Here is a 27,027-nt window from a genome sequence, read left to right as displayed (position 1 = left end):
TTTGGCCTATCAGCCAAAATTGTCTTTCTAAGACATGAGACTGGACATTTAAATTGTTGTTCAGTCACGTCCAGCTCTTCGTGACCCCACTTGGGGCTTTCTTGGCTAAGATACTACTGGAGCGGCTTGCCATTTCCTTCTCCAGCTTATGTTACAAATGAGGAAACTGAGGCAAACGGGGTTAAGTGGCTTGCCTAGGGTCACACAGCTAATAAGTGCTGATTTGAACCCAGGAAGATGAATCTTCCTGCCTCTAGGCCCAGCACTGTATCCACTTGCCACCTAGCTGCCCAGCTTTTTAAATATTCTGCTCAAAAGCCTTCAGTGACTTCTTTTTGCTAGAATAGACTACAAAGTACTAACTTGGCATGTAAGGCCCGTCACATCAAAGCTCCAGTTTACATTTCTCTCCTTTGTGTATGGACTCTCAACTGAATTATTTTCTGTTCCCTAACTTGGCATTCCATCTACTGCCTCTGAATTTTCACCAGGCATCATCTCTCTTGACTAGAATGCACTCTCTCCTCTTCACTTTCTCTCTGAATTCTTCTGAGGATCAGCTCAGTTGTTAGTGTACTCTCCTGCCTCAAATTACATTGTACTTCTTGATTTCTGAATGTGTTGTTTTCCTCCTATAGGATGTAAGTTCCTTGAGGGCAGGGACTTTTGTTATTCTGATTTCATATTAGTACCTAACTTAGTGCCTTGTACATAACATGTCCTGAGTAAATATTGTGTTTAATTGAATTACTTTAATTTTGTTTAGTTTCTGAGAGTCTGGGGGAAAAAAACTAAGATATTGTTTAAAATTTAGTACCTTGTAGCTGTAGCTAATTAAAGAACATTTCAAACTAAACTCGGGAAGTACTTTTGCCCCTGGTTGAGACAAATCTTTGCTGTCTAGAGCACTTAATGAGAAAAACAATTTTAAGTAAAGCATGTATGTTACCAAACTAAATGACTTTAGTTCTCTAAAGCAGTGGTGTCAGACTCGAATAGAAACTGGAACCATGTTGGCCTCTATTGAAGTAGAAAACCACAAATTAACATTATGTTGTATTTTTATTTATTTTGTTAAACAAAAATTACATTTTAATCTGGGAAGTTTTGCTGGGGGGACCTCTAGTTTGACACCTCTGTTCTAAAGGACACCAAAGAAAAGAAGATTAAATATTAGCCCTCCCTCATTCCCCTCCTACCCCATCTTTTGTGTGGAGAGGGTTTCCTGTGGTTTAAAACTTCAAGAAATCTTTTCTCAAGGAAGTTCTCCTTGGAGATTCTTTTATTTTACAAACTACAAAATATCTTGAAACTGGACATTCTAAAAGCAGGGGGTGGGAAACCTGTGGCCTTCTAGGTCCTCGGATACAGCCTTTTGACTGAGTCCAAGTTTTACAGAACAAATCCTTTTAGTAAGGGGATTTGTTCTGTGAAGTTTAGATTCAATCAAAGGGCCACACTTGAGGATCTAGACTTACACTGACATTTTCAAGTTCTGAAATTTTATTGTATGTTGAACAGGAATAAATAGTATAATAACGTAGGTAAAATAACCAAGGATATAGAAGGGCTGCACCATGAGAAGAGGACTGCTAAGAGAATAATGGTATCTACTCCTGTAACAATAGAATCAGGTAGTGTACACCTCGAAGCTTGAAACAAGTCTGAGTGAGAACCGTTTGGCAAAATGGATAGCACGTTCACTTGTTGCCTCTAAGAGGTACTGTAGGCTAAAGGAGCATTTACATTTGTGGAGGATTGATTGAGTTGTAATGAAGGAAAAGCAGGGACAGACATTTCAAACCTTTGCAAGTTCTTCCTGTGGTGAATCTTGGTACCACTGTTGGAGAGCAAAAATAGGCCAGGTGGATTATGGATCTTCAAAGGTGGGGATTTTCATTTAGAAGCACTTTATTCCTTTGCTGTGCATTTGGTTTTTATAGATCCTTTATGAGTAAATCAAATACTTATTCTCGGATTATTATTTACCCAGCCCTGCATAGATTGTTTGGGAGCGGCAGAAGTGTGGTATGGTTTCTGCTACCAATGGTAGTATATTTCAGGGGGAGTGTCCTGGCATACGTGAAACGAAGAAAAATTAAATGCTGAGCTCTGATCCTTAATATAATTATGTTCAGTAGGAGTTTAGAGAAAGGAAAGCTCCATGTGGGCTGAAACAGTCCCCATATTGTCTGAGAGAGTGAGGATTTCTCAGAGGACTTAAGTCATTAATCCAACTTTAGCGCGTATGGAGGTGGCTGCCATAATTGTTCCAAGATTGAAAGTGGGTAGGTATCCAGCTTTAGCAATGATTGTTTTTATAAATTGGCAAACAGAGATCATGGCAGAGAGTGTGTTTTCACTCTGGATTCTAGAGAACTTTTTTAATCATAATTACCTCCTTGTTCATATGACCCTTTAAAAGAAGCAGTGGTGATCATTAGCATCTCTGGACTTATTATGACACTTTATTACTTCTGTAATACTTTTATCATTTAATTTTGACATACTTTTCTTTTTTTTTTCCCTATTCTTTTTCTACCAGGTGATACCAGTCACAAGATCCCTATTTCTAACTTTCACTCAGGAGATGACTATGCAACTGTGTTACAAAACCTTTATCGATTTATTTCTCCAAACCAAAGCAGCTGGCCACCTGTATACTGCAAGGTAACTGTTAGGAGCAGATCTCTTAGCACCTATAAGACAATTTGACTGTGTACTGTTGGTGTTTGTTAAATTGTATTCATTCCAAATTGTTTTCATAGAGCTAGGTGTAAAGCCTTTTATCTGAAATTTCTGTAGTCTTTGGGGAAAGTCTTAGAGCTGTTTTCTTTATCTTTACCTTCAGAGAGGTTACTCAATTTCTATTGATTTTTGTAATATAATGATTAGGCACCTTTAAGAGTCCTTGAGTATATAGTCATACTTCATAACATGATTGAGAAGGAATTTTGTAGTCTAGACCAGGGGTGGGGGAACCTGTGGCCTTGAGGCCACACGTGGCCCTCTAGGTCCCCAAGTGCAGCCCTTGGACTAAATCCAAACTTCACAGAACAAATCTCCTTAATAAAAGGATTTGTTCTGTAAAACTTGGACTCAGTCAAAAGGTCAAACTCAAGGACCTAGAAGGCCACATGTGGCCTTGAAGCTGCAGGTTATCTTCTCCTGGTCTAGACCCCAGCCTCCAAGTAAGACTGTATTTCCACTGTACAAATCTCAGAAGAAAAAGAGACATCATACCATTGTCCTTATGTCCTAATACCATTGTATTATACCATTCCCTCATATTTGTACCTTGCTTTACTCAAGTTTTTTATGTCATCTTTCATCTAAGCTAAATCTCTCTTGTTGTAACAAGCTGCTTCTCTGTCCAGACAATTATTTGGATTGGAAAGACCCCTTCAGAATCATTTTGTATTTGAGGGGAATGTGTTTATTTAAAAACCATAATTGGGGGGCAGGGACAGGCGGGATTGAAAGTAATTTTTTTTTCTTCAGTCTGATGATAGGTACAGAGTTAACTGGTGCTTGAAGCATATGGCAAAGAAATTGGGTGAGGAAAAATAAAATTCTTATCAGTACACTTTTGTGTTTCTATTCTCTCATGTATATTTTTAAAATACCTAAAGATGACTCTCTTCTTGCTTTTCCTGATGAAAGAAACCAGGCAAGAGCTAGAAATCCTTATCGTGGAGGACCTCATGGTGGGAATCTACCAACAAAAACTTCGTAAGGAGCCGTCAAAGACCTGGGTACGGAGCCTCCTGGATGTGTCCATGTGGGATTACTCTAGCAACACAAGGTATTGCCAGTATAGTCTTCTGCTGCTTGATTAGTTGAAACTACTGGATATGGCTATTCATATGTATCTTATCTGATGTTTTAGAAGGGAGTGTCAACACCTTATTACCTTCATTTGTCCCAGCTGTAGCAGAAACAAGCAGAGCCAGGATAAAGAAGCCATTTGTGATGAATTTGCCCTTTCTTTGTGAGGTCTGAAAAGTAAATTATCTGCATTTAAAAATTGCCCCAGCCTCCCTTCCCATCTCCAGTCTTACTGCCTACCAGAGGTTTTGAGTCTTTACTGTAAAAGATACTACTTGACATATCATAGCCGGGTGCCATGGAGGGCAAACATCTCACAACAAAGATATGTCAAAGACATGCCCAGTTTGGGACACTCCTTTCCCTGGCTGTGTCCCAACCAGTGCATACCCTTACCTTGCCTATTCCTGTCATGCTCCATCCACTCCCAAAGAAGTGATGGAGTGATTTTTGTGCTGGAGCATTCCTTAAGGAGCAAAAGAGTAATGCTTCAGTCCTTGCTTAGAAGGGAAACTGGCATCCAGGCACTCCTGTCATGAGCTTGGGTGTGGAAGACTTGTCTTCCCTTTTAGAGACTTGAGTGATAGAGACTTGAATGAGGAACTGGCTCTCAGAGAAGATGTAGTTCATTTAGGAAATACAACTATATAGGACTTATGATATCAGCAAATTTTAGACAGTTTTCTTAGACTTGATAGATTCTGAGCAGGCATATCAGTATTTAGCAGTATTTGCCCAAATGTTCATTGCTTTTTTATTTCTAGGAAAAGTAGGTAGAGTTGTTTATTAAAGTTGAGTTAGATGAGACCAGAAACAGTGTCTTGTCTATTTAAGTGACCTTGCAACAAATGGCAATCAAGACATTGTAAAACAAAACATTAATTTTTTTTAACCTGATCTGTCATTCTTATCACTGCTTTCTGCCAAGGTTGCTCTTGGGCTAAGTCACTTTATTGACAATTCAGCTTTTGACTGAGAGCCTGGAGTCCCTAGAATGAGCCCAAACTTTGGTTCTATATGAATTTCTCAGTAGAGGTTCCTTCCATATGTTTGTCTGTCAGAATAGCTAGCAATGGTGTGGGAGAATAAAGTAGGGATGATGTCAAGAAATTGAGGGGTAGGGAAGAAGATACAGAGCTTAACTTCTCCCCTTCTTCATAATCACAGAATCGGAGTTGGATGAGATTTCAGAGCACAATATGTACCTGAACAAGAATCCCCTCTACTAGGTGCCTGACAAGTGGCCAGTCCACCCTTCAGTCAACGGTCAGCCCATTCCACTTTGGGGATAGCTATATACTGTTAGGGAGGCTTTCTTTATGTTTGCCTTTTTGCAGTTAATGTCTGTTGCGTCTAGTTCTGCTGTTATGGAGTCAGTAGATCGAGCATTTATTAAGCACTTTGTGCATTCCCCAGTCACTGCGCTAGATGATGGGGATACAGACACAAAGGCTGTATGGAAATCCCTATTCTCAAGAAGCTTCTGTTCTAACAGGCAGAACATGGCTGACTTCTTCCATGCGACAGCCTTTTAAATACTTGAGGAAACCTCTTCTGTCATCTGAGTTTTCCAATCTTTAACACTCAGCTTTAGAACAAAACTTTATACCTTGATATGCAAACCTGACCCTGCATTTTAACCTGCCTATCTCCCAAGATCTTCTTCCCCCCACCTGCATTGACTCCCTTTCTGGTATTTGACAGTGGCTTCAGATGAAAAATAAAAGGTAGGAAATAAATCATTGAGCTTTATAGCTTCTTTACAAGAAAAGATAATCTTCCCATGTCCCCATTGTGTTACCTTAGGGTGCTATGGGATCCTGGAATGACTTCTACAAAACCATACTTGAGAGGGGATTATTTAATGTTAATACATTGAAGTTATGGTATTAACTGTGAAGCTAGATTCTGATGTGTACAAAAGTTATACTGCAATATGATAAGTAGCTGTAGATCAACAAGGAACATTTATTAAGTGATTGTTGTGTACTAGGCAGTGTGCTCCGAGGAATTTACACATTTTGGATAAGATGCAGTCCCAGTCTTCCAGGGATTTAGAGTCAGATGGAGATACCAGCATGGATTAGAGAAGTTGTTTTGTTTTGTTTTTAAACCAGTGTTGACGTGAGGTCTGAGGGAGAAGATCATTTCCTGAGAGTTAAGAGAAGGCTCCCTGGTATCGTTTGAGTTGAGCTGTAAGGAATGAGCAGGCATCTGACACCAGATGGAGAAGGGAGTATATGGAGCACAGCTTGAGCAAAGGTGTGGAGGTAGGAGAGTCATGAGTAGTTTTCGTCGGTGTTATCCGGTTTGACTGGACCGTAAAGAGCAGTAAAATGAGATAAGACAAGAAAAATAGTACTGCTAAGTTGTAGAGCCTTGAATTCCAAGCAAAGGGCTTTAAACTCTACAAAGTAGGAAGCAATAGAAAACCCCTTGAAAGATTACTTGGTCCTGGAGTAGTGCTATGACTAGAAGCAGAAGAGATTTTTCTGACAGTGGAATGAAGAAAGTATTGGAAGGCAAAGTGAATAGGTAGAAAAACCTCTTAGGCTATTTTGAAATAATCTGAGCAGGTCATGGCAGTGAGCCTATAGAGTCAGGTGGGTACAAGAGATACTGCAGGGATAGAATTTGTAGGGTGCTGTAAATGGGGATAAGAGAGAAGCAAAGATAACCCAAAGGTTACAAACCTGAGAGTCTAGATAAGGGAGAAATTATGAAATCAGAAGGAATAGATTTAGGGGAAACAATGAACTGTTGAGTTTGACATCTTGGTGTGGTACAAAGAAGTGAGGCAATTGGACAAAAGAGTCTAGAACTCAGAGGTGAGGACTAGAGATAATTAGGAGTCATCTGCACAAAGATGATAGACAAAGCTGTTGGAGCAAAGGGGATTGATAAGGGGGAAGGGGCAAGGGTAGAGAGAAGAAGGCCAAGGACGGATGCTTAGGAAATAACCCTTACATTAAGAGGTGAAGAGAAGGAGACAGAATGTTAGAATACCAGGAGACTGTGGTGTTGTAAAGCCAAATTAGAACTAAATATCTAGTAGCATGAGGTGATCGACAATGTTGAAAGATGCAGAGAGGGTAATCAGATGAACTCCGAGAAAGGGCTTTTGTATTTACCTAATTAAAGGCCATTTTGGTGACCTGAGAATAGTGCTAGTGAAAGCACCGTGGCAAGAGGCTGAGAGAAGCAGTGTGTGTGTGTACACACCTTTTTCACAGTTACAAAATATTTTTAAAAGATGGGATGATAAATAGATAAGACTCGAAAGATTAAAGAGAGAACTTTTAGGCTTGTGAAGACCTGAGTGTTAGTAGACTATGGGGAAGAGCTAATGAAAATGAGGGGATGCAATTAGTCATAGTGAGTGGTAGAGATCCTTGTCCTGTAATTGAAGGAAAGGAGACAGTGATAATACTGAGGCTTGAAAAACAGGGGGGAGGGGGCCCTGAGAAATTTGGAGTAAAGGCTTCAGTCTCCTGCTCTATGTGGAAGGAAGGCAGAGGCATCTGATCTAAATGGGTGGCCCGAATTGTGATCCATTACCTTCCTTTAGATTTATAGGCTGCAGATGAAGGGCTAATTAAGCGATCAGAACTCTTCAGGAGTGGTACTATCTGAAGGGTTTTCCTTTGAGACCTCTCATTCTTAGGTTGGTGTTCTGGTTGGCTTTCTGGTTAGACAGGTTTCTTTGAAGTGGAGGTTGGATAGATCACTGATGACCTTCCCGCACTGGTCTTTGACGTGTCCTAGAACATCAAGATTTAACCTTTGCTTCATCCTCGAGGTTTTGTTTCTGGGAAGGTAGTATCCCTCTTCATCTTGCATTCTTTTTCCCTTGTCTAATCAGTTGCCTAGTCCTACCAGTTCCACCTCTGTAGGCAGTCCCACCACTTTCTGGGCATCTCCCTGAGTCTGGTTTCAGTTCCCTAATCTGTCCTATCGCCATCTTCCAGGATGTTCTTCCTCATGTAGATTCCTGATCATGTTGTTCTTCTACTCAGACAAATTTCAGTGACTCCCCATTGCCTGTTTAGAAAACGCCACTTGCCTAGAATCCAACACTCCCCATAGTTGGGCTCTGATCTGCTTTTCCAGCCTTCTCACACATAGAAACAACAATCCTTCCAAACTAGGTTAGTCATCAGTATCTGAACACATATTCCATTTGCCTGACTCTAGAGGCAGTACACTTTTGTCTCCTCTCTCTCTACCTATTGAAATCCTATAGATCCTCTAAGGTCCAGCTTCAAGTGCCTTCTTCTGAAGCTTTCCCTGATGGCTCCTGCCAGAAGTAAGCTCTCCTTCATGAGACCTCAGCTCCTAATAGGCTGCAAATTGTGTTGATTTCTATATATGTGTCATTGGTGTCCTTAACCAAAGAATTCATTCCCGGATGGTCATGAGTCTCCAAACTTGGGGTGCTCCTCGAAAGTAGATTGAGACTGTTTCCAGGCCTGTACAAGCCTTTCCTTACAGTTGGACTTGGCCAGAGATCACAGTTAGCATCTACAGCCTCTGTGTCCCTCCATGCCATGAAAATACATCAGAGGACATGAAATAGAGAAGGATACACAACAAAGAAAAATGAGAAGCGGTCCTTGGTCTGCACGGCCCCTCCCTGCTTCTGTGGGAGCTATGTCAGAGCAACAAACAGGATGCAAAGAGTGCTGAGAAGTGCCTAGATTTCAGACTGTCAACATTAACAGCTGTTGACACTGTGAGTGTGAGAGCCTTGTCCACGGTTAGTGGGCAGGGATGCTGTTGGATGAACCAAATCAGTCAACCAGACCTTTTTGCTATAAATTGAAACACAGAATCTGAATGGAAGGATGGTTCACTGGCTCTCTGGGGAGACACAGGACTTCATGAAACTGCTTTTGTCACATCTCCAGAAGCAGCAAGAGGCAATGTTTCTGGGGATTCTGGGTCATCTTGTGTTGTAGTATTCATGTTAAATGTTTGCAAAAAGTTTGCTGTGAAGATAATTCTAGCTTACTTGCCTGTATCAGTTGGATATCATGAAGGGGAAGGAAAATTTTACAAGGAATTTGATTAGAAACTCCAAATTAAGTTAGAATGTACTTTTATTCTTCATGACTTCAATGCAAAAGTGGGAATATAGGAGCATAGCAAAAATATATTGGAAAATGGAATATTCTTCTCTGAAGGGGTTAGACAAGTTGCTACGGCTATGGCTTTTAGCTCCTGCCTCGGTAGCAGTGACCCTGAGAGGAGGGCACCGGGGGGACCTCTCACATCCACCACCCACACCAGGTTTGGCTAAAACGTGGCATCTCTGTTTGTAAAGAAAATTATGCTTACCATCAGCAGTGCTCTTTTCCAAATGAGCAGATGTCTGGCAAAACCTTCCTCAATCTCCACATTCCTCTTTGCCTCATGACAAAGTACAGTTCCCATAGATGGAAGTCGCATGAAGTGTAGCTCAAAAATCCAGCCTTTTCTTCCAGGTTACCTGCTTCCATTCTTTCAACCTGCTCTTGGGCTCAAAACAAAAGCTGTTCTAAAGAGGTGCTGCAAGGACTGTTACTTTGTGAAAAGGTGTGGATGATGGCTTGTGTATTGTGAAACAAAGCCAAGATGCAAGCAACAACAGTCGAAGTCTCTTTGATTTCTGAAATGACATCCAAAATACCATCCATCCTTCAGGAAATGTAATTAATTGAAGAAAGCAAAAGCTGAAACAGATGAAGCCAGTCAAATGTTGGAAATAATACTATTAAATAACAATTATATCATAAAAAAAGGAAATGAGATATTCTATTTTTGGCCATGGTTAATGCAGGGATTTGTTTTTCATGACTATACATATTTTATGTTCTTTCCTTCCCAATGGGTGTGCAGTGGGGGAGAGGAGGAGAATAAAATAAAAAGAAAAAAAAATTAGCCTATCCACCTGGGAAAATCTCAGTAGATGAAAAATGCCAAATACTTAGTGATATTTAATTGAGTGGTCAACCCAGAGTGTCCATTAGTATGTGTATCTTGAACAGATGCTGCCACCAGACAGTGATCTGGGGCCAGGATTTAACAACAAGAGGGAAAACAAGGCTGGCTGGTTTGTATTTGGAAAATTGCATTTTGCTTTTAATGAGCCAAAGATTCTCCTTAAGACTGGAAGCCCACAGTCTCTGAAGAAGCAAAGTGTCAGGTCACACAAAGAGTAATGGAGACATGCATGCTAGGTGTGAGCAGGTTACAGCAGGTCCTCAATAAGGAATTACACAAGAGAATCGGTATAGTGATATCATCAGCAAGATCAGTGATTACAGAATGTTACCTAGTCACCGGTGAGAACCCTGGATGACCAATGCAATCCCTGTATACTCTATTGCTGTTCTTTGTCCTGATGGCCCCCAGAACCTGTGGACCCCTGTGAGACTTTACAAGGTGACATTCACAATAGCTACATAGGATAAGAAGTCATGCAACCTGACGTGAACCTGCATTGGTGACCAGACAGATCCGTTGAAGCAAGCTCACAGGAAGTGCGTGGCCTTCATCTGCCCTCTTGAACCAGAGGCTTTGTTAGGGAAAGGTCCATGTCTGGGGGGTCTTTTTCATCGTTACATTCTCCTAACATAATGTCCTGCACACGACGGCAATTAATAAATACTTAGTTTAAATTCAAGCCAATTTTTAATTTTGGAATTTGTAGTTGATAAACTGATTTTCGTTGTAAGTCTGTTTTCTAAAAGTGTTGTTAATTACCTTATATTGTGGAATTTCATGTTCCAAGTAAGTAATGAGAAGTAGTTAGAGACACAGACAGCAGGGAGCCTGTGACTGACTTTTTGGCCCCTCCCCAATATCTTAAAAGGACTTAACACTTTTAGGGGAGTTGTTGGAAACAAAGATTTGATTTTTAACCTAAGGTTTCATTTCAGGATAAAAAGGTAAGGGGGAGAATCTGTTTGGGATGCATACCCTTTTTTCATAAAGTCTGTATTTATCTAGGATTCAGTACAATGAACATTTAAGTGTTACTATGTGTACAAAAATGGCAGGGTTTGCCTTCAAAGAGCTTAAGTTCTAATGGTAGCAATATGGCCTGCATGTAAATAATAAACACAAGATAGAAAATGCTAAGTCCATAAGAAGTTAAGCAGTGTCAGGGAAAAATGGAAAGGTCATGGGAAAATTCCTTGGAGACATACTTAGGTCAGCTCTTGAGGAGGAGGAGGAAGATCTCTGGGAAGAGTTGCTGGCCAAGGGCGGCCTGTTCCCTTTCTATAGCTCCCCCCTGGGGGAGGGCAGAGAGGCAGGGGAGACAGGAAAAATCAAGGGAGAGCTTCAAGTCCAGTTTTCCTGGAGTGGAGAAGGTGGTATGAAATCAGGCTGGATAAGGACGTTACTGCCAGGCTGGAGAGGCCCTCAGCATCTGGGTTTTTAAATTTTTTATTGCTCAGTATTCTCTCACTCCAGCATTATTCATTTCTGAGCTTACTTTGGGATAGCGCCTTGTTGAGTACACAGAAGAGATGGGCTTTATGCCAAATCAACTCAATATCTATGGAAAGTATTTATTTCACTTCTGAAAGTGATTTACTTTAGTGAGGTTTACGTACAGTTATTGGAGTATTTTTGTTTGGTCTTTCAGTTGTATCCAGTTCTTTGTGACCCCATTTGGAGTTTTCTTGGCAAAGATCTGGAGTAGTTTGCAATTTCCTTCTCCATCTTATTTTACAGATGAGGAAGCTGAGGCAAACAGGGTTAAGTGACTTGCTAGTAAGTGTCTGAGGCTAGATTTGAACTCGGGTATTCCTTACTCCATGCCCAGCACTCTGTGCACTGTGGCACCACCTAGCTGCCCCTGTTGATGTATATTCTTATAAAATGGTCTTGAAGAAGCATCATGTAGTGAAGGTGACAGCCCAGTTAGGCCAAGGGTTTTGCAGCCAGTTAGTAAGTATACAGGTTAGTAATGGCATATTTATTTGTGTAGCTAAGGGTTTCTTAATGCTCCTCCTCCTTGACCACTTGTATCTCTGCGTTTTCCTAACATTGCTCTCTCCTGGTTCTCTCCTACCTGTGTGGCATCTCGTCTAATTCTCCTTTATGGGACCATCATCCATGTCTCTTCTGCTAACCAGCAGGATCTTGCCAGGCTGTTCTGGGCCCTCGTCTCTTCTCCCTTTATACTAATTCTTTTGGTGATCTTATCCCTGTGCTGATGAGTCTCAAATCTACTTGTCCAGCCCTAACCCAGTCTCTGTTGACTTCCAGTCTCACATCCAGCTGTCTATAGACATCTCAGACTGGATATTCCATAGACATCATAAACTCAGCGTGTCCAAAATGGAAGTCATTATTTTTCCTCCAAGCTCTCCCCTCTTCCTGATTTCCCTAATTTACTGATGAGTGTACCAGCATTCTCTCAGTCCTCCAGCCTTGCAACCTAGCTGTCCTCCTTGACTCCTCAATCTCTTTCACTCCATGTATCCAATCTGTTGCCAACTCCTGTAGATTTTACCTTCATAACATCTCTCACCTATGTTCCCTTCTATCCACTGATACTGCTACCACCTGCTGGTTGGTCTGCCTGCCACAAGGTTCTCTCAACTCTTCTTTGAAGTCAGGGGGATACAAAGGAAAACAGAAGATAGTTCTGGTTCTCAAGGAGCCCACAGTCATTGGGGGATACCACGTAGACGGCTACATACAAACGAGCTACACGCTGGCTACGCTGGAAATACCAACAAAGAGAAGGCATTGAAACTAAGCATCTGGCAAAGGCTTCCTGTAGAAGTAGGATTTTAGCCAAGGCCTGCAGGAAGCCAGAGAAACCAGGAGGTGAACAGACCATGTCACTCCTCTGCCCTATAAACTACTATGGCTCCCTAATCGTCTCTAGGACCAAGTATAACCTCTAGTGTTTAAAGCCATTCATAACCTGGCCCTCCTGTTGCCACCTCTCTGGTCTCCTACTGTGCATGCACACACACATACACATGATGCTCCATCTCTGTACTCTGCCTTCTCACTGCCTTTCCCCTCCTCCCCCACACCTGGAATGCTCTCCCTCCTTGTCTCTGGTTCCTGGCTTGTCTGCCTTCCTTCAACTCCTGGCTAAAATCCTACTTCTACAGGAAGCTTTTGCCAGCTGCTTAATTTTAGAGCCCTCTCTTTGTTGGTTACTTCCAGTGTATCCAGTGTGTAGCTCGCTTGTACATGGGTGTTTGTGTGTTACTTATGTCCCTCATTGACTGTGAGCTCCTTGAGAATAGGGACTATCTTCTGTCTTTCATCGTAACCCCTGTTCTTAATTAAACACAGTGTGGCATGTAGTAAGTGCTGAATAAATATTGATTGACCGACTGGTCCTGGAGAAATTACTTTTCCTCTGCAGGACTCAGTTTGCTGATCTATAAAATGGAGAGATTGGTGTAGATGGAGTCTACGGTTTGTCTTTAATATAATGTGGTTAAGTTATCCTTTTCAAGGCAGTGTAATGCTTCATTTTATAGTGTATATAGTGTCCTCATAGCAACATAAACTTGTGCATGTATGTGCAGAAGGGGAGATAGTTTGCATTATGAAATATCATATTTTGTTGAAAATGGAAAGCCTCAGCATTTTTATGTAGATAACATAAAAGCATTTCTTTTTCAGCTAGATCAATAGGAAGCATTGCTCATAGGTTATGCATAAAATAAATGCCGCTATCAGACAAGTAGACTTAAAACTTTTTCTTTCTTATGCAGATGCAAGTGGCATGAAAAAAACGATATTCTCTTTTGTGCTTTGGCTGTCTGCAAGAAGATTGCGTAAGTGCAGGGTCAGGGAAGGGCCGCCTGGGGTGCGTCTTGTGTACTGAATTTTAGGGTCATTTCTTGGGCTGCCTCTTGCTAGCCTTCTAGGTGAGTTCTTCTAGTCTTCTCTTCACCCTTTGCTAACTGCCGGGGCTGCTTTTTGGTCCTGCTTTTCTTCTCGTCTTTCCCAGTGTAGGGGGAGAGAGAGGGGACAAGATCTTGACTTATAGAGGATTCTCTCTTTGGAAAGCTGTTTTAGGGATTTTTGAATTTTCAAGAAAGAATGTAGTTTCCTTTGAAGGTTATTTCACAAATTTGTCCTCAGATTCTTTGCTCATTTTACATGCACAGGTCCCTTAGCAGATAGAAGTTATGTGGTGCTTTGACTTTTTAAGGGTCATCTTGGAGAAGGGAAAGCATCTTTTAGCTAGTAGAGGGAACTCAAATACCTCATGTCAGCAGGCCATGGGAATCAGGGTGTGGTGGTTCTCATGAGCAACCTTCTTTTTGCTGAGTGGTTGATGGTGCCTCTGGCTGTGGGCAGTGCCCACCATCTTTGCCTTGCCCTCCCTTGTCTTCTGCACCGTTAGTGAATCATTGACTCAACAAAACTTAGTGAATTTTGCTTCAAATCCTAATGTTTACAGTGTTATACTAACTTTTCATTCCTGGAAAAATTATTTTTTTTAAGTTACCTGACAATCAATTCAAACCCCCTAGCCTTACACATTACACTTTGAAACGGGACTCTTAACTTTCCGAAGTCTAACTTCCAACCTCATGCAACTGAAATTATCCTCTCTCAAGGCAAGGTAGCAGTGCTGTCTTCATTACCAGATCTCATAGCCTTTTCTCAGTCTTCAACCCTCACTTCTCTTCAGCCTTTGACACTCTCAATCACTTTCTTCTGGATAATCTCTCCTCTAGGTTTTTATGATGCAGATCTCTCCTGTGTTTCTTTTCTACCTGTGGGACTTATCCTTTTCAGTCTCCTTTGTGGGGTGTCCACCAAGGCCCTGTCCTGGGCCCTCCTCTTCTGTACCATCTCGCTTAGCTGCCTGGAGTCAGTTGACATCAATACACAGGAGATTCCCAGATTGACACTGCCTGCTCTGAGCTCTCTCTTAGCTCTAGTGTCACATGACCAGCCACCTTTTGGGTATCTTGAATTAGATGCATCTCAAATGCAGTATGTCTGAAGCAGAATTTGTCCCATTCTCCCCAATTCATCCCCTTATCCCAATTTTACTATGACTTTGGAGGGTACTGCCTATAAACCGGGGTTTACTTAGTGTCAACTTAGTTGACTTAGTGTCAACCTCACCTCCTCACTCACATCCCACATCTGATCCATTATGCCTTTTTGTACTCATCTTCACACTATCTCCCACTTATGCCCACTTCCCTCTAATCATAGCTGCCATTCTAATGTGGGCCCCCATCACCTGGACTGTTGCAGGAACCTTCTGCTTAGTCTTCCTCTACTCAGCAGCTAAAGTGATTTCCTAAGGCACAGGTCTGATCACATCACACTCCTGCTCAGTAAACTCCTTTGACTCCTTTTTGCCTCCAAGATAAACTATAAAATGTTCTCTGACGTATAAAGCCTTTTACTGCCTGCCTTCTTTACCATTCTAGTCTTCTTATGCTTTACAACCTGTATTCTGCAGTGAAGCCATGCTGGCCTATGTGCTGATCCTTACGTGTGACAGCGACTCACCCTTATCCCTGGAATGTTCCGAAATTACATTCCATTAGCTCTCTGTATAGCTTGTGTGTATAGTTACTTGCATCTTGTCTTCTCCATTAGACTGTGAGCTCCTTGGGTTCAAGAACATAATAAGCTCTTAATAAATGCTTACTGATTGTCTGACATGCCTTTCCTGAGCCTTTTTTTGTAGGCTTAGTTCCCTGCTTCTTTCAGCTAGTCCTTAGTGTCATTATCCTATTCTTCTTTAGACACATTCCAACTTGTCACTTTCCTAATGAGTATTGTGAGAGATTTTGCTTCTGTGTTTTTTTGCATTCCTCTGATATACCAACCTAGTAACTCCAAAAAGTGAAACCAGATTGGTCTAGCATGACCAGAAACCCCTTGAAGAACTCCTTTGCTTCCTTTGGAAAGTGATGGTTATGAAATAGGTCATAGGGTCATGGATTTAGAGTTAGATTGGACCTCTAGAGAGGCTACATGAAGATTTGGAGTTTGAGGCCGGCTGGTCCAACCTGATGAGGAAATTAAGGTCCACGGAGGCTAAAGAGCCACTGTTAATATGCAAATGGATTGTACCTATACCCATTTTTTTCAAATATCATATTTTAGTATATATGTTCTATAAGATTTCCAGGAATTTAAATTAATCTCCTTAGTTTATAGTTTGGGAGAATCCAGCCATCTTTTTTTTTTTAAAATCAGAGCCATTCCATAACCCCTCTTCTGTTTTGTATACATTTCCAGAATTATAGGCAGTAGTTTATCAACTACATCTACCAGTTTTCTTTTTTCCCCCAGAATCCTGGGTTTAAGTAGGTTTGATACTTGGACTCACCAGTGGCAGCTAAATGCTCTCTTAGCTCATTTATTTTGGGTTTCAATTCCCCATTGACCATTTTTGAGCTAGCCTTTACAGTTAGAAGATTTTCCTTGTTGAAGGTGGGAGGGGGAGAGGGTTCTGCCTTCTGTCATGTTTTTTCACTATCCTCTCTACCCTGAGTAATGACCCTGTTCCTTCTTGAGCTCTGTATCTGCAAGGCTTCAGCTGGTTTTGAGCTTTAGTGTTCTTACAATGCATTCTTTTTTGTATTTAGCCTGTTACTTCTCCTCCTATCTTCTCTACAGTGTCTTTTAAAAGTCTGAGTTGGTGAGGTCTCAGTACCTCCGTGTGCTGTCTCTAGACCCTCTTTTTCTGCATCATCAGAATCCTTTATATTTTTGTTGTCACAATGTGATGCTTTTGTATTCCACCCATCCTGGGGCGATTTTCCTCTTGTGGTTTTAGGCCACCGAATACCTCTTGTGTTTTTTCTGAATTTCTTGAAGTCTCTTCTCCCATAAATCTAGGGTCTTTGTGCCCAGTTTTGTTCTATTTATCTCTCAAATATTTTTAAAGGCAGAGATTTTGAGAGAGAATTGTTATAAATGGTGATTTTCTAATATTGAACTTTTTTTCTTTTAAAGATATTGCATCAGTAATTCCCTAGGCACTCTTTTTGGAATTCCTCTCACAGAAACTCATGTACCACTCCAAGATTATGAAGCCAGTAGCAGTGTAAATCCCAAAATGGTGGTGCTGGATGCAGGACGTTTCCAGGTAACTGTGTTGTGGAGTTAATTGAGAAGAATCAAGACAGCTCTGAAAAATCAGCTAACTTTCTAGAGCTGACTTATCTACTCTGAGATTCTGGCTAAAATCTGCCAATTAAACTTGACTAGCTCTCTCCCTTCTCTTCAGTGTTATTCTAGATCTAGGCACAGACCTTGACTTTTGAGAGTCCATATGTCTTTTTTTGGTAGACTCTTCTCCCCTCTCACTCCTTTTAAGCTTTTTTTTTTTTCGGTGGGGGAAGGGGTTGATTTTTTTTTTTTTTTTGCTTTTTGGTGAGGCAGAGTTAAATGACTTGCCCAGGGTCACACACTAGTAAGTGTCAAGTGTCTGAGGCTGGATTTGAACTCCAGTCCTCCTGACTCCAAGGCCCGAACTCTATCCACTACATCACCTAACTGCCCCGAGCTAGTTTTTGAAATCAAAATATGCATTCGATTAAGTTTTTCTTTTCCAGAAAGTACTAGAGGTATAGGCAGTCCACAAATGATTAGGATTCAAATGGGTATTTTATGCCGTCTAAATATTGGATTTCACAATGTTCTGGAAATTCACCTAAAATAATGCCACATTGATCAAACGTGAGAACGTTGGGGATGAGCTTTAGTGGAAAGAATCCAACTTGGTCAGTTTTCCTTCCTTGCTTATAACCCATTTCATGCTACTAACAGGTACTTGAGACTGTGGCAAAGTATTAGCCTAAGTTGAGGGGTTCTGTACTAGGATAGAATCTGAATTGAATTTAAAGTCAATAAATGGAAGTAACTTGAAATCTATAAATGTTTGGCATTTACGGTTAGCACAACCCAGATTTGCTAATGAGCTGCTTGTAGGTAAAAGTTGTATACTCAGAAAGGGATCTGGGACGTGGAAGAATTTTGGAGATTTTACCTAGTACACAGTGATGTTATCATGAGCAGACAGAATGCCATTCAGCAATTAATAAAATAATTCAGCCTGATGGCTTATCTCTTCCGCTCACCAAGAACAAATCAGTAATCCTGTTCTTCTGTCTTACAGAAACTGAGAGTTGATAGTCCTCCTTTTTTAAACTCTTCTTATCAGGAACAAAGATCCAACATGTCCACCTGTAAGTAATTTTGGAGGGGAGCCTGGAAAGGTGTGGGTGATGAGGTTACGTGTTTGCCTTTGGTTTGGTTAGATCTCAGTCACAAGAAGTCTGTCTAAATTGGCCAGTCCCAGGATATAGAACGTGTTCTATACTTTGGAAGGGAATTTTATAAACTGGAGAACTATGTTAATGTTAATTTTCTCCCTTTTCAAAAGTATCTAATTTTGTGTTTTCTGTAGAACACTAGGCAGTTTGGATATAAGATCTCTATATCCACACCTACTCCGTGCTGAGCTCCAGTCCTATATCACAAATTGGCTGTGGGACATTTCTAGCTGCATTTCCCATAGGCATCTCAAATGCAGTATGTCTCAAACAAAACTCATCTTGCTCTCCCTTTTCCCCACAAAACTCCGTCCCTGGTCCTAACTTCCCTATTTCTGTTGAGGCCACCACTGTCCTCTCAGGCTTGTATAGGTATACAGCTTGAATCATCCTCAACTCTCCACTCTTCCTCTCCCTACAAATCCAGTTAATTAACAAATGTTATTGGCCACATCCCATATCTGCCCTCTTGTCTCCCTTTACATGGATACCATCCAGTTCATTGCCTTGTTACCTCTCATCTGAATAAATGTGATGCCTCTTACTTGGTTTCCCTGCCTCGGATCTCTCCTCTCAACAAACTGTTCTCCCTATTGCTGTCAGAGTAATATTGCTAAAGCCCAGGGCTGACTGTCTACTCCTTCTCAGTCCAGGGGCTCCTTATTACATCGAGTACAGGCACATATACTACCCTGTTAGATATTCAAAGTTCTTCATGATTGGGCTCCAACCTACCTTTCTAGAATTATTATATTTTCCTGCCTTTATGAATTCTGCAATCTAGCCAAACTGAACTCTCTCCTGTCTTTCTGTTACTTTGCATCACCTCCCATTCATGGAATTAACTGTCCTTGCCTGTCTTTTAGAATTTTTAGCTTTCTCCAGAACTCAGCTCAAGCTACCTTCTCCTTAAAGTCTTTCCTGATCCACTTTTATTACTAGGAATAGTAAATGCTTGGTGGTATCACTTTTACAGGTGACTGGCTAATCAGTTCATTGAGAGCCATTAATTGCTTTGGCAGCCACAATTCTGATATAATAATGATACATCATATTTCAGAAACTACCTAAAATCTTTTCCCCACTAGAACCTAAAGACATCAAGGCATTACATAACTATTGAATTTCAGACAACACTGATAAACCTGGCAAAGTAAGATTCTTGACCACCTTTATATCCCAGGATTGGAATTACAATTTTAACTCAGAAGACCATGAAACTCAGACTTGGGAATCACCTTCTCTTATGTTGTCCTTCATTTTGTGGCCAGCTCCAGAGGCCCCTCGGTTCACCCTCACCTAGTTGTTGTGGGGAAGTAGAGGGCAGCAAATCAGGTGAGAAATCCTTTTTTAGTAAAAGAATAGAGGTGTTTAATTTCTGCTCCTTATGTTTTCATCATCTTAGGTGACTTTCCGTCTGGGGTGAAAACAACTGGCAAGACAAGCAATGTTCGGGGAAGAGGCATCACCCGTCTGCTGGAGAGCATATCCAATTCCTCTGGCAACTTCCAGAAACTTCCAAATTGTGAGACTCCACTCTCTCCTTATGTGCCCCAGAAGGACGAGTGCAAATTTTTCTCCTCCTTATCCTAAAAATGGGACCTTTTTCAGTTTCTGCAAGAAGCAGCAGGCCCTAAGCCCCTTCCGTAATCAGTACACTTGAGCAAACAAATCTTCACATTGATTTTTCCTGACACTGGAGAAACTTTAATTTGGAAAGAAATCCTGTTCATAAATTAAAACTTGTTTGTAGTTTGGGAAGGAATTGACAGCTTTGTTTTTTTTATTATTATTATTATTACTATAGCATTTTATTTTGTGAATGTATGGTGGGAATAGTATTAAAGTTTGAAGTGGCCTATAAAAAAACAACCACAAGCCAGGTCTGTTGTTTTAAGAAGAAAGAAGTTGGGTTTGGGGGTGACTTTATTAAGCGTGCCTTTGCCTGTGCCATTGAATAAATAGATAGCTGTCTGTTACCGTGGGAGTGAAAACAGTATCGATGTTCCCCATTCCCCCTTTACAGCATGTGAAGCTTTTCCTCTCAGTGAGGTCTGGGGCATCCCCTTCTCCTTGTGAATATCCAGCACGGTCCGTAGCAGAGAAGAACTCCTCGCTCTGAACGCACAGCAGTCAAGTCTTTCAGATGCGAACTTTGGCAGTGCAGAGAGTTTATTATTAGAATGGAACATTTTGTTCATAGACAAACTAAGATTTTTATGCCTTTTGCAGTCTTTTTCTGAAAATAGCGTCCTTTTTGCATGTATTCATACCTTGTTTTTTCTGGAGCCCATGGCCCAGCAGTGGGGGTCTCTGTACCTCAGCTTGTGGTGCTGGCAGTGAGCACAGTTAGTGCAGATGAGAGCCAGGGACGAGCCTTGGATTTCCACAGTGTTAACTCCAGTCAAGTTTCATGCTGCGTGGTGTAGGCTGTTAGGTCAAGGACCCTGTAATTCAAATTCACTCCTGAGTGTCAGTATCATGAAAATGGAGGTAATTATCTTCTTCCCATTTGGGAGAAGAGTCACAGAGGGTGCTTCTTGCAGCGGTTTTCTGACTTATAAACCTGATGCTCTGCAGTCCTTAGGTTATAGTAGGCTGAGAAGTCCGGTGATTTGGGAATCAATTACTCCCTGCGTTCAAAGGGACAGCGCTCAAATATGATGGGTGAGTGAATGAAAAAACATTCATTAAATGCTTATTGTATGCAGAGTGCTGTGCTAATAAGTTAAGTATAGAGATACAAATAGAAAAAGATAGGCCTTGCTTTTAAGAAGCTTGCATCCCAGTAGAGGAAAAGAACACTCACAAAAAGTTTCCAAGAGAGCAGGTCAGGTGGAAAGGCCCAATGGTACTTAGAGCGCCACAGCAAAAAGGTTGATCATTCATCTCTAGTGTTGTTTCCACTGATAAAACCATATCTATTTCTGATGCATAACCATGTAAGCCATTTAACACGTGAAGCTCAGGGAAAGCATCTTTTCTCTCATCCAAGTCCCAGCATTTCCATGTCGTGAAAAGGAGTTTCCGTGGGAAGACACTATTCTTAAAGTATCAAGAAAATGCATTTGTGAGAATGTAGGTTAAATTAAAATTGCAGGTTAAAATATTCTAAAGTCAACTTTATTTAAAAGTTAATGTCAGCATTATTTGAGATGGAGTTTCCAAACAAGGGTGTAGAAGAGGGATTCCAACACACTTTACTCTTAATCAACATAGCTTTAGAAATGACTAGAACAAATTTAAGAATACAAATATTGGCAAAGAGAAGACAAAATTATCGTTATTTACAAGTGACATGATGGCCTACTTAGAAACCGATAGCTACTGTAAAATAGCAAGATAGAAGAGCCACAAAAATCACCAGCGTCTCTATATGGTGCTAACAGTTAGTGCTAAGGAACAGAAGCCTCCAGGGAATGAACGTAAATGTCAGAAAGATCACGTGCCAAAGCTCACGTGCTTTACTCATCGAGTGCTACCTCGGAGCTGTTTTGTTCTTCATATACGATTCAGACCAGCTTGGCTTCCAATTTCTTTGCCAATAAGCAGATAATAGACCCCTACCATGACCTTTTTTTACACCTCTCTCCAGCCTCCGTCTCAGTGGTAGGTACATTGACACCATCAAAGAGGGGCAAGCCCTTCCCTAGCCTCTAAGGGAATTATATCACATGCAGCACAGTACAGTAATTAATGGTTATAATGAGCCAGATGCATCTGAATAGGTCAAATTATGTTGTTTCACCCTGCTTATAAAGGTCAAGGCAGTATGTAATTTCCATCAAAATAAAACCGGTTTTGGTACTTAAAATTATTTTATGTGTAATACTTTATTTCTTTGATGGTTCTGGAAAAATGTAAGTATTGTTTAAGTAAAATATGAAAGAACTTATGCCAAAATGAAAGTGAGAAATGTGGTCTTTGTTATTTTTAAATAAGTCGTCATTCTGTGACTAGGGTTGGAATTTCATTATGGTGTGTAAATAGCTCATTATTTAGAGAAATTAAGCTGGACCATTGTATAGAATAAAAGTAATATTCTAGCTTATACCATATAGATATGTGTATACATGCACACACACAGATTTCTGGTTTATCTGTGATTTTATGGTATACGTTGAAGCAGCATTGTGTAGTAGGTAATCTTCTGGAGTAGGATTTGAAACCATCTAGTTTCTAATCTTACTTTCTGGATGACCCTAACTAAGCAATTTGCTTCCCGTTTGGATGCCTCAGGAGACTTCCCAGGATTTATTTCTGCATCACCCAGGTTGATCACAGTGATTGTGCTAACTGACATTTATATGGCACCCATATGCATTGGGAAGGGCATTCTTATACCAACAGAAGTATAGATCTGTCTCATGTTGGCGTTTAATGTGTACAGTACTGACAGCTTCCATTTATATTGCACTTTAAGGTTTCACGTCTTCTGTCATTTGAGCCTCTTAGACTTGATAAAGTAGCTATTGTTTTCCCCATTTTACAGATGAGGGAACTGCGGATAATAGGTTAAGTGACTTGTGGCAGTCACAAAGTTAAAGATTTCTGATCACAGGATTCAAATACTTGGCCTCCTAACCACAAAACCAGCTCTCTATCAATCATGTTTCACCTCACTCCCTGTATGATAACTGATATCCAATGGGCATTTCATAAAACAAAGTACATACATTCTCATTTGACCTTTATGAAGTAGCTAATACTTCTGTCATTGTTCCCATTTTACAGATGAGGACACTTCTGCTTAGGTCACACATCTTATAAGTGGTGAGTCTAAAACAAAATCAGGTCGCCGTCTGGCTCCAAATCCAGGACTCTTTCCACTAGACCACAGCTTGTATTTATATATAGGTGAATCTGTTGTGAGGCAATGTGTCCTAGTGGAAAAAATCCTAAATTTGTAGATGGTTTCAAAGACTGGATCTGCTCTAGAACAAGTTGTGACATCGAAAAGATGACATCCCCTCTCTGAGCCTGTTTGATCATCTGTCAAACAAGGGGTTTGGATTCGATGAGCAAGTCCTTCCTGGCTGAAAGACTTAGGAGCTTTTTTTTATCTTATAAACATAGGCTCTGACCAGTCTTTCTCAGTCTCCTTGCTGGCTCGTCATCTGTATCATGCCCACTACCTAAATGTTCCCCAGCTTTCTTTCCTGTATCCCCTTATCTCCCTCTATACTCTCTCTTGGTAACCTCATTGGCCCAATTGTGTTTTAACTACTGTCGCTAAGCAAATGACTGCCAGATCTGTATACCCAGTCCCTGCTGGGCTTTAAGCTTACATCACCAATTACCTTTTGAACACTTCATACTTTGATGATTCAGAGATATATTAAACTCAAAATGTCCAAGACAAATTTTTAAAAATTTATTTTCAATGAATGAAAATTTTCCTTCCCATCTTCCCTGTTTAAGAAGGAGAAAGAAAAACAAAATCCTTCTAGCAAATATGCATAAAATAACGCTAATTCCTGTGTTGGCAATATCTATCTATCTATCTATCTATCTATCTATCTATCTATCTATCTATCTATCTATCTATCTATCTATCTATTTGAATCTCTGCTCTTAAGTCCAATCACCTCTTTCAGGAGATGTGAGTATTATGTTTAATCATAGGTACTCAGGTATCAAGGTTCATTATTTTACTGATCTGAGTTTTTAGATCTTTCAAAGTTTTCCCCCCAGTATTGTTATTTTAACCATGTAAATTATTCTCATGGTTTTACTCAGTTCATTGTATCAGCTCATACAAGTTTTCCCAGACTTCTCTGAAACTATCACCTTGATCATATTTTATAGCATTATATTCCATTCCATTTATGTCAGCAATTCTAGTCAACAAGCATTAAACTCTTACTTTATGTTAATGTTATATATGTAGATATGTGTGTATACATATACATGTGTATATACACATGCACACGTGTATATATACATGTACATATGTATGTACGTATATACATAACCATGCACAGCTACATACGGGGGGGTGTATACACACAGACACACACACATACATACATATACATATATGTTATGGGCCCTCTTTTTTCTTTGATCTCATTAGGGTATAAACCCAGTAGTGGTATCTCTGGGTCAAAGAATTGACGCAGTTGACTCGGGGGGGTTATAGTTTTTAATTGCTTTCCAGAATGACCAGACTGACTCAACAGGTCACCAACAGTGTATTAATTTACCTCTTTCCCACAGCCCCTCTAACTTTCTTCATTTTCTTTTTCTTGTCAACCAGCTGGATATAAGGTGAAATATCAGAGTTGCTTTAATTTGCATATCTCTAATTATTAGTGGTTCAGAGCATTTTTTCCTTATGACTATTGACATTGAATTTCTTCCTTTGAAAACTGCTTTTTCATATCCTTAATTCTTATGTATTTGAATCAGTTCCCTATATATCATGGAGCTGAGACCCTTATCAGAGAAACTTGCTACAAAGATTCCCCTCTCCCACACATACCCCTTTGCTTTTTTTTTTTTAAGTTATGCAACAGAATTGTCTATTTTATCTTCTGTGACCCTCCGTCACTTGTTTGGTCATGAACTCTTCTATATCTATAAATCTGAAAGGTAGTTTTTCCCTTGTTCTTCTAATTTGTTTATGATATCACAGTTTGTGTCTAAAATTTGGACATTTGGAGAGACATTTGAAAATTATCTTGGTAAGTGGTATGAGATGTTGATTTATACATATATTCTGCCGGGCTGCTTTCAGTTTTCCTAGAATTTTTTTGTCATTGATTTCTTATCCTGGTACCCTGAGGTCTTGGGTTTACCAAGCTTTAAAATTTACTGTGCTTGTGTGTTGAGGTATATGTTATATACCTAATCTGTTCTACTTATTTGCTTCTGTTTCTTAAACAGGACAAAATCATTTTTAACAATTACTGCTTTGTCTTACAGATTTGAGATCTGGTACTACTAGGCCCAGTTCCTTCCCACCTTTTTTTCTTTATTTCTCTTGAATTCTTGATCTTTTGTATCTCTAGATTGATTTTTTTATTATTTTTCCCACTCAATAAAGTAATTCTTTGGTAGTTTGTTTGGTATGGCACTGAATAAGTAAATTTAACTATTTTTTAAAATTTTATTCACTCAGCTCACATGTGAGCAATTAATATTTCTCTGATTATTTAGATTTGTATTTCCATAAAGAGCCTTTTGTAGTCATTCATATAGTTCCTGTGTATGTCTGGGCAAGTAGGCTCTTCAGTAATTTATACAATTTGATGCTCTTTTCAATGGAATTTTTCTTTCTGTATTTTGCCAGGTTTTGCTGGCAATATATAGAAATGTTAATAATTTATCTATGGATTTATTTTAGGTTTTGCAACTTTGCTGATGTTGAAATTAATTTTTAGTTGAATTTCTAGAGTTCTCTAAATCATCATATCTGCAAAAAAAAAAAGAATTTTGTTTGTTTCTTTGCCTATGCTTATTTCATCAACTTTTTTTTTGTCTAATGTCTATGATGAACATTTCGAATATTCTATCAAATACCAGTGTGATGACAGACATCTTTGATTTGCTCCTGAACTTCTTGGAAAGGCCTTTAATTTATCCCCATTATATATGATTCTGTACCTTGATTTTAAATATACTATTTATCATGTTAAGGTATAATTATTCCTTTATTTTCTAGTGTTTTAATAATAGGAATGGGTGTTATATCTTATCAAAAGTTTTTCTGCATCTATTGGTAAAAATCCTGTGATTTTTACTCTTATTAAAATATAATCTATTTTGTTGATCTTCTAATATTAAATCAACAACCCCTGTATTCCTAATGTAAATATGCCAGTCAATGTTAAACAAGGTGCTAAGAGGCTTCCAAGAATGGAGAAAATCACTTCTGGCTGTGGGAATCGGGAAAATTTCATGGAGAACCTGGCATTTGAGCTGTATAGGTTTTTCCATTGGCGGGGGGGGGGGGGGATCAGGAAGGCACCACTGACTTGTCTCTGTGGTCAGTCAGTGGTACTATGTATGGGCTTAGATGTAGACCTGCCATGAGGCAGGAACCTAGGACACTTTGAGCTCCCTCCCTGGAATATGTTCCTTTGATTTTAGGAGGAGTGACTTTTTGATTAAGGCACTTTAGAAGAGGGTTTTTTGTTGAGAGACTTGGTCTCAGGCAGGATGACAGTTTGAATAGAGAATTTACCAGAAGGGTCTTCAGTGTTTACACAGTGCTGGATAATGATCAGGTCTATATGGGGGCTAGAGAAGAAACACTACCTCCACTGTGGTACATTTGACCTGGTCATAGTGTAATATTTGTGATATGTTTTTGTGGTCCCCCTGCTATTTTAAATGTTTGCATCATTGTTCTTTAGGGATGTTGGTCAGTGATTTTCTTTATCTCATCTTACTCTCCCTGATTTAGGTATTAAGATCATATTTGTATCATAGAAGTAATTTGGTAGGACCCCTTATTTTCCTATTTTTTCAAGCCACTTAGGCAATACTGGAATTAAGAGTTCCTTGAATATTTGATGGAATTCGTTTGTAAACCCATTTTGTCTTGTGGGTTTTTTTTTTCCTTTGGGAGTTCAACTATGGCTTTCCAGTTTCTTTTCATGAGATTGGGTTATATTTAAGTCCTTTGTTTCTTGTTTTGTTTAGTCTGGGCATTCTATATTTTTGAAACCATCCATTTAATTTAGGTTGTCAGTTTTATTGATATTTAATTGGGTAATTAGTTTCTAATCATTTCCTTTATACTTTAATTGTAGTAAATTCACAGTTTTTTGATTCTGGTAATTTGGTAATAGTTCACCTGTTTTACTGTTATTTTTTTTCCTTAAAAAACTTAGCTTCTAATTTTACTTATTTAGTAGGTTTTTTTTCAATTTTGTTCATTGCTTCAATTAAAAAATGTCTACATTGG

At 39.8% G+C, this 27,027-nt stretch overlaps 1 protein-coding gene across 1 annotated transcript in view; it reads left to right on the top strand.

The window, feature by feature from the left end:
• MAEL (maelstrom spermatogenic transposon silencer) overlaps positions 1-21,903 on the top strand; it is a 38,149-nt gene extending 16,246 nt beyond the window's left edge. The window contains exons 6-12 of the mRNA XM_020974712.1: positions 2,546-2,670; positions 3,502-3,556; positions 3,664-3,805; positions 13,566-13,628; positions 16,792-16,924; positions 17,957-18,026; positions 19,519-21,903. Coding sequence (XP_020830371.1) covers positions 2,546-2,670; positions 3,502-3,556; positions 3,664-3,805; positions 13,566-13,628; positions 16,792-16,924; positions 17,957-18,026; positions 19,519-19,706 — 776 coding nt within the window. The 3' untranslated portion in view covers positions 19,707-21,903. The remainder of the gene's footprint in view (positions 1-2,545; positions 2,671-3,501; positions 3,557-3,663; positions 3,806-13,565; positions 13,629-16,791; positions 16,925-17,956; positions 18,027-19,518) is intronic.
• The last annotated feature ends 5,124 nt before the right edge of the window (positions 21,904-27,027 follow it).

The sequence above is a fragment of the Phascolarctos cinereus genome, unplaced genomic scaffold (assembly GCF_003287225.1).
Source record: "Phascolarctos cinereus isolate Bilbo 61053 unplaced genomic scaffold, phaCin_HiC Scaffold_5;HRSCAF=322, whole genome shotgun sequence".
NCBI classification, from domain to species: Eukaryota; Metazoa; Chordata; class Mammalia; order Diprotodontia; family Phascolarctidae; genus Phascolarctos; species Phascolarctos cinereus.
The sequence above is the reverse complement of the archived record's forward strand: the minus strand, read 5'-3'. Positions and strand labels throughout refer to the sequence as shown.